This window comes from Eurytemora carolleeae, unplaced genomic scaffold, assembly GCF_000591075.1.
Source record: "Eurytemora carolleeae unplaced genomic scaffold, Eaff_2.0 scaffold394, whole genome shotgun sequence".
Classification (NCBI taxonomy): Eukaryota; Metazoa; Arthropoda; class Copepoda; order Calanoida; family Temoridae; genus Eurytemora; species Eurytemora carolleeae.
This window is the reverse complement of record NW_019396301.1, coordinates 153,020-161,823: the sequence shown is the minus strand read 5'-3', so window position 1 is coordinate 161,823 and position 8,804 is coordinate 153,020. Positions and strand designations below refer to the sequence as shown.

The window sequence follows — 8,804 nt, the reverse complement described above, 5'->3', positions numbered from 1 at the left end:
GTATGCGTGATTTTAAATGACCCTCTATCTGGTTCAAGAAGGTACTCTTAACAACTGTGTATAATCAAGTATAAATTTGAAATAAATGCTTAAATAAAAAAATAAAAATTTTCAATTTTGGACTGTGGTTTCTTTTTTATAAAAGTGACTTGCGCATTTCTACTGCACGAAAGTATAGAGATATTATCAGATAATGCACACCTTTAAATCTATAAAATAAGACATTACAGATTAGATAAAGGTTGCAAGGGAACCGTTCTGAATCGGGTATTGTCATCTTTGCATGAAGGGTCACTTGAAATTACGCTTTCCTAACAGTTCCTCTAATGGTGTAGAAATTAAGAGGAACTACGTATTGTTTTACTAGGTTTCTTGTAAACAATAGGAAATATTGTGAAATATTACTTGATATTGCATTTACCAGGGCAGAAGAGCCAGACCTGGGGCCAAAACTTTTAAATATGTTACTTTAGTGCTAAGCCAGTTAGACGTGGGAAGTCTCATTGTTACTTGCCATAAACTCTAATGTTTAAAACACTATATATTTGCAACCTAATGTCGTAGACCTTTGATATTTAAAAATATGGAATATGTCACATCAAATATTCGAAGTTTGACATCAGAAAAGATGTAGGGATTAGAAAATTTAAGTATGTGGCATAGACTCATTTCCTTTCCCGATTTAAAAATAAAAGGTTTGTGTATTGTATACATTTATCGAGTTCAGTCGATAAAACTAAAACTTTCCCATCAAAAGTTTCTCTCTGGACATTTGCTGCATTTATCAATTGTTGTTTGTTTACAATTAAACTAGGAGCAATATACGTCAGAGTAGAATAACTAACCCTTTTCACTCTCCAGTTTCCAAAGTATTTTTTACCTTAAGACATTTTTAGTACATTTATATTTGTATTGTTTAAATATTTTTTTTTAATCAGCATTTGTTTACCTTTCTGTTTTTTTACCTATGTTGTTTTAACATTTTTTGGTATAAAATTTTTCTTTTTCTAGAACTTTGGGACAGAGGGGAACCCACAACTGCAAGTGATCATTTAAAGGTAACAAAATAGATTAATGGCCAAAGCAAAATAAACAAAAATTTTGATTTGTTTAATTTTTTAACCAACTTTACACAAACACAGTTTATCACTTTGCTCTGAAAAAATCCACTGTCATTGATTTTAATGCTAAGTCTAATCAAAGCTGGGAATACTCAAACTCCCGATCCGCTTGATTTCAATATCCATTGGGGGCACTTTTGATATAAGGATTAATGGTATTTTCATAAAACTGTACCTTTCCATATTTTCAATGTAATTAATTCTAGTTCCTGATCAAAGCTCCCTTTAACACCCGAATTAACATGCAGGATATGGTATAAATATTAAATCAATCTATAACAGATTAACAAACAAAGAGAATAGAATATATATTAGAGTGGAATTTACTAGAAAAAAGTGTAAAACTGCCATTTTGTTGTACTGTTTCCATACTGCAGGTGTACTTCACATATTTGTGCTATATAACCTTTTGGGCCCTGGAATATCATTTTATAGAAAATCTAAAATTAATGTTAAAAGAAAACCAAATTATGAAATAGGCTGGTTTCATAATTGACCAATGATCATTTCACATAGACTCTATGCCTTTCACTTCACTAATGATGATTTTCCGTTATAACTATAAATCAAATGATGTTTTATAAAGTTTATTTAACAGCTTTAAAAAATTCGAAATTGAAATGAATAGTCTAGGGAACATACTGTATTAATGTACTCTACTGCATATAATTTGTCAACATTTACATGATTTGTACACTTTGAACTCCTTTTCAGGCTGAAAAGGACTACAAAAATTCATACCGAGAGATTCTCTAAATTCCTCTCTAATATATATTCTATTCTCTATGTTAACAAAAGTTCGAAATCAAGCATCGAACTATTTCACTATTTCTTTTAATTAAAAAGAAAGGTTCGATTTATTAATTTTTTTTTGTTAAAATATGGTCAGAGATCGGAATTTTTTATGGAAATGTTAACCTTGAACGCTTGATATTAATATCGAATGTGGACACTTTTAAATTTTAAATTTGAGAATCAAGGCTTGATCTCTCGAACCAAGCTATCTCTGCAGGGTATCCCTAGATCTGCATGAGATGGAGATTAATGCTTAATCCCTAGATTCACGATGAAAAGTTCTGACATTTTTCAGCTATAGTACCTATAAATAAAAAATAACTAGCGGCATTTCATATAAAAACTATTGAGACGACGATCATCTGTTCAAGATTTAAAGGGACTGTAGGAGACCCTGAATGCAAAAGTGGCAATGCCAGATTTAAAGCTCGGTCAGGGAGGCGCCATAAGCCCCTCAAAATGACCGATCCGAGCTTCCAGATTTGCTGGAACCTTAACATTGATCTGAATAAAGATGAAAAAGATAATGTCATTTTTTTACTCTTAAAGTTTATTCTTATTATTTTTACCATTTATTCTCAGTTTTTCTGAGGAACCACAAAAGAAAATAAACCGCTTAAAAACATAGATACAGGGTGTCCCACGAAACATTAAAAACAAAAATAAAGATACAGGGTGTCCCACGAAACATTGAAAACAAAAACATAGATACAGGGTGTCCCACGAAACATTAAAAACAAAAACATAGATACAGGGTGTCCCACGAAACATTGAAAACAAAAAACATAGATACAGGGTGTCCCACGAAACATTAAAAACAAAAACAAAGATACACCCTGTCCCACGAAACATTGAAAACAAAAACATAGATACAGGGTGTCCCACGAAACATTAAAAACAAAAACATAGATAAAGGGTGTCCCACGAAACATTGAAAACAAAAACATAGATACAGGGTGTCCAACGAAACATTATTTGTGACATTCAGTTGTCAACCTAGTTTCACATGTATGATTCTCGAAACAATAATCACAATATTCTCCTACTCCTGGTAATTCCAAAATCTTGTCTGCTTTTTTTGTGATGTAAATATTACCGGAGATATTTAGAATTTGGTTCAGATTTTAGTTTTATCAAAAATAAAATCTGAACGAAGTTCTTGATACCTCCGGTACTATTAAAAGCACAAGAAAGGCAGACCACATTTTGGAAATGCCAAGACTACGGCTATTTTGTTATTATTAACTATATAATTTAACTTTTAAAATTATAGTTTACAACTCAATGATACAAATTATTTCATGGATCAAAAACGACCTTCAATTCGTCTTGCTACTGTTATGTTTCGTGGGACACCCCGTATATATATATCATGTTTAAAAGGTTAATTTTGAGTATGGCCATCTTTGCATAGTGAGTCACTTAAGATTAAGATTTAGAGTATTGAATCACTTAAAAGAACGTGATTCAAAACTTTTGAAAGTTTTGGCCGATTTTCCCCTGAAGATTAATTCTGACTTTCCTAGGCTGGAGAGACCTATGAGGAGTGTTTAAAAAGAAAACACCCAAACATAAGGTGAATATTGATATCAGTTTTCGTTTCGCGGATTTTTTAATGTGGCGTATTTTTTACAGATATTTTGATTTCCTTTTTGATCCATATAGGGTAGGATTACAAAATGGATTTTATGTAAGAGTGTACCTCTAAACATGATGATATCTTAATAAACTAATAATTAAATGTTGTTTTTTATATATTTAAAATCAAATCTCATAAATCCATTTAAGGGTTTGTCAAAAATTTTGGTCGGGGAATTCCTAGAATGTAATGTTAATTATTTGGTTGGCTATTGAGTATCAACCGAAAATTTCGTTCCCGTGTCAGTCAGAATTTTTTTTCCGGAGGATGAAAAGGGTGCCGGAAACTCATGCTCCGACAGAATTTTTCCTGCGGAAACTTTCCAGTATGAATGAACCATTTTTATCCATGATGGTAGGCGTGGCCAATGGCAATGAAAAGAATATGCATTTAATCAACAAAATATCATTTAAAAAAATTGAAATTCAAAAATTTAGATTTACATTTTCAAATATATACTTGTTCCTTCATTTTACATTTTTTTTGTTTGAACCAACTATCATAAAATACCCCTTTCAAAATTACTGGATATTCAAATTTTTGAAATTGTAGCTTGGAAACCCAGCTTTTTAGCTTAAAGAATTCACTACACTTAACATTCTTAAACCAAGTTCCCCAATCCAAATTTGAGGCAAATCGGTCAAGGGGTTCATGAGTTATGATCGGACATCCAAACAATCATACAAAATAAAATTACTACTTTATATTCATAAAAAAAATCCAAGATCTTAAAATACATTTTATCTTTCCGTCTTTCATTTTCATAATCCTAAATTTAGTTTTGTTTCAGAATTTGTTCCAAGGAACAATTCGAAAAGAAAAACGTTACAAAATATGGATTCAAGGCTTATGACTCAGCCATGAAGCAACTTTGGAGTAAGCAGAAGAAGAAAAAGTCTAAGAAAAAAAAGAAAAAAAAGAATTCCAAAGTGGGGAAGAAAAAGAAGAAGAAGAAAACTAAATCCATGAAAAAGAAGAGGAAAGATAAAGGAAAGAAAAAGAAGAAAACAAAAGGATCAAAAAAGAAAACAAAGAAAAAAAGGAAAAAGAAAAAGAAGTCTAAAAAATAAAATTATAAGGAACTGTTTACGTTTACAAGTGATTCATGTCCAATTCATGTCCGATTCATGTCTGATTCATGTCCGATTCATGTCCGATTCATATCCGATTTATGTCAGATTCAATTCCGATTCATGTCCGATTCATGTTTGATTCATATCTGATTCATGTCTGATTCATGTCCAATTTATGTCTGATTCATTTCCGATTCATGTCTGATTCATGTCTGATTCATGTCTGATTCATGTCCGATTCATATCTGATTCATTTCCGATTCATGTCTGATTCATGTCTGATTCATGTCCGATTCATGTCCGATTCATGTCTGATTCATGTCCGATTGATGTCTGATTCATGTCTTATTCATGTCTGATTCATGTCCGATTCATGTCCGATTCATGTCCGATTCATGTCCGATTCATGTCTGATTCATGTCCGATTCATGTCTGATTTATGTCTGATTCATGTCTGATTCATGTCTGATTCATGTCTGACTAATGTGACGTCCGATCGATTATTGAGGTTTCTTTTAAAAGTATCTTGCGGAATTCTGTTGAGGAAACTAAAGAAGAAATTGCAAGAATAGGATTGATTGTATATGGGTTTGATGGGTACCGTTGTGCATCGGTCCAGTGAAATTTGAAATTTCAAGGACAGTCCCTTTAACCTTTGAAAATCCTTTTAGCGGCATTGCTCTTGAAAATTGCAAAGACGACATTCCTTATTAATTTATGGTTAGGTACTCGTCCCAAACGACAAACTCCCAAATGTATTTTCCCAACTTTGCAATTTTCCAAGCGGCCATTTCCCAAGTCGGTTGGCCGCAGCGCTCGGACCCAAATGCATCGAAATAAGAAATAGATTCAGCCTGCTTAAAAAAGTCTTATCAATTTTAAGACAGGGTCGACTTTGAACTGTCGCAATACCTTGGGCTTAGATTTTACTGATTAACTCACAACTTTTCTTTAGTTCTTTACACGCACATTTGACTTTAAGATAATTGGCAAAAGTCTCATCGAGTTTTGCTGGAGAGCTTGAGGCCTTAAAATCACAGTGCTAACCTAACCTCTGGAAAAATTCCGCTTGGGAAATTTCAAATTTGGGATGTTGAGTTGGCACATCTATAAATCTCTATTTCAAATTTGGAATATTGAGTTGGCACATCTATAAATCTCTATTTCAAATTTGGGATGTTGAGTTGGCACATCTTTAAATCTCTATTTCAAATTTGGGATGTTGAGTTGGCACATCTATAAATCTCTATTTCAAATTTGGGATGTTGAGTTGGCACATCTATAAATCTCTATCTTGTTGAGTTGGCACATCTATAAATCTCTATCTTGTTGAGTTGGCACATCTATAAATCTCTATCTATGTTGAGTTGGCACATCTATAAATCTATAAATCTCTATCTATGTTGAGTTGGCACATCTATAAATCTATAAATCTCTATCTATGTTGAGTTGGCACATCTATAAATCTCTATCTTGTTGAGTTGGCACATCTATAAATCTCTATCTATGTTGAGTTGGCACATCTATAAATCTCTATCTTGTTGAGTTGGCACATCTATAAATCTCTATCTTGTTGAGTTGGCACATCTATAAATCTAAAAATCTCTATCTTGTTGAGTTGGCACATCTATAAATCTCTATCTATGTTGAGTTGGCACATCTATAAATCTATAAATCTCTATCTATGTTGAGTTGGCACATCTATAAATCTATAAATCTCTATCTCTCATTCCAATAATTATTTGAACATATTTATTCCTTAAGCATTGTATAGGTTCTCTTATAAATAACAACAATAATATATATTCCTTAAAACTGTTAAATCTAATTCCCTTAACATTATTGAAAGCATAATCAAGTGCTGCTCAGTTGATGATATGATCTCATTTAACCCACTTAGAATAGAATATAATAGGTACCCTTAAAACTAATTGATATGCGCATTTTCAATCAAAAATTTATATTTTTTTGAATATGTCTATTTCCATTTTTTATTCTCGGAGTTTGATTCCATGATTCTCGGTAAAGCTCTGAAAAAATATTTTAGATTTGACAACATTTATTATCATATTGGACATTAATATACAAAAAAAAATAGAAAACGTATTAGTATGATCGTATAAGTTTGGTTTAAACTTTATATTATGTTCCTTATTTCAAAGTATTATGTTTATGTCTATGTAAAAACGAATTATTTTGTTGCACTAATAACGAGTAAAAACTAAAAAATTGCGGGTAAATGTATCAAAAAATAAAGAGTTTTACAGTGGTCTCCAAAATAATGTGAATTAACCTAAACTAACCTAAAGATCTGTGGCAAGAGCTCCTGAATTAAAGCTGAGAGTATTCTTTATGCTAAGATGAGTGTCCACAGGTTTTACAATTTTAGAAGACGACCTTTAAGCACGATTTATAAATATACAATGTGACCAATAAAACTGGAATAAAAGACGACATTGAAACAATAGTTTGCGTATTTGATGTTGTTATAGCGCAAACAAGCTTAAAATCAACATATTTAGTAAAATGGGTCTGTGTACAAAGTACACTGCATAATTTCTATGTTTTATGTTCGTGGGACTACAAGTCGTCTTTGTTTTACACAGTTCTATGTATGGAACTCACTGTAACAAATTTGACAAATCGAAACCGGAACTAGCGTTTTCATTTTTTCCGGTTCAATTTGGTTCCGTAAAGGCCTTCCGGAACCTTTCCTGTTAAGGATGATAAATCATTAAAAAAATTTGGGAATTAAGGGCGTAGGCTTTCTTAACCGATTTTTAAATAAATCTGCCCATTAGATGCCAAATAGAGCTAGCTAGGTATGACATGCGGGTAAAAAGTTTACGGAACGAAAATTCCATAAGAAATTAGTTCGGAATAATCGTTCCGTAAACTTATTTCAGCAAGCCACACTCTGCGTAGAATCTACAGGGTGTCCCACATCATGTTAGATCTTCGATCGGTCTAAAGTTCGATTTTCGGGACTAATTAGAAAATTTAAGAAGAATGAATCGTTTTGAAAAATTGAATTTGGCTAACATAAGAATTTTCTTGCTGAAAAAACTAGTTTTTTTCGAGTATTATTGTTGTATTTTGACGTTAAAGCGTGGAAATAATCTAATGATATGGAACGCTTTTTTTTCTTAGCTCGATAAAGAAAGGATCCGATCTTAATTTCCAATAGCTTTTATTGGATTGTCATTTTTTAACAACATCAAGGAAAGGTTTCAAATTGATCAACAATTTGGAAAACGTGACATGGATTTTAAAACTAATGTGTTAAACTAATTATTGCTTTCCAGAGAGACAAACCGATATCTTAGTAAAACTATTATGGACAGAGAGACAAACCGATTTCTTAGCGGTAAAAATATTATGGACAGAGAGACAAACCAATTTCTTAGTAAAACTATTATGGACAGAGAGACAAACCGATTTCTTAGTGGTAAAAATACTATGGACAGAGAGACAAACCGATTTCTTAGTGGTAAAAAATTATGGATCTGACCAATGAAATCTATTTAACTGATAAAGACCATTTTGAGAATGATGTTTAATTTCAAGCATCAACGCATTAATTTGGTATTTTTACCATGGAAAAAAGGTTAATTACAAGTTATTAACAAATTAATAAGTGTTCACTATGGTTTCAGGGTTACTCATGGTCACGTTTTTAAGATAACGGCGCAGCACAAAACGTTGAGGTACATGACTGTTAATGGATCTTGAGCAAATCAAAATAGAAAGACCTTGACAATAAACTGAAAACAGATTTATTGATATATTTTTATTTCTATGCGTGAGCTTGTGCCCACACCCCTTAACTAAAATGTTTATATAACGTCTGTTTTATTTCAAAATCTAATTTTTACCTTGGCATAAACTCCTCAGGTGTTATCATCTTCTGAATTCGCTCTCTGCAAAATTAAATTTTATTTTAGGGAAAAATAGAAAAAAAACTTATTTTTTTGAAGAGATTTTTCCATGCAAAGATGGCAATGCCTGATTTACAACGGTACAATTAAAACCGTTATCTGGTCAATACTGTGGAAGATATTCCCGCTTTTCATTTATAAAAGTGTTTATTTTGATATATCCTATGTGTTTTACTGCAGTAGAAATCCGCAAGTTAGTTTGTAAAAAACCCACAATTGAAACAAATTAGTTTTCAAA

At 31.9% G+C, this 8,804-nt stretch overlaps 1 protein-coding gene across 1 annotated transcript in view; it reads right to left on the bottom strand.

Moving 5' to 3' along the window:
- Nucleotides 1-6,363: 6,363 nt before the first annotated feature.
- The window catches only part of LOC111700495 (sodium-dependent serotonin transporter), a 29,505-nt gene continuing 27,064 nt past the window's right edge, over nt 6,364-8,804 (bottom strand). The window contains exons 26-28 of the mRNA XM_023471425.1: nt 8,504-8,548; nt 6,932-7,025; nt 6,364-6,658 (exon numbers count right to left, since the gene is read on the bottom strand). Coding sequence (XP_023327193.1) covers nt 6,932-7,025; nt 8,504-8,548 — 139 coding nt within the window. The 3' untranslated portion in view covers nt 6,364-6,658. The remainder of the gene's footprint in view (nt 6,659-6,931; nt 7,026-8,503; nt 8,549-8,804) is intronic.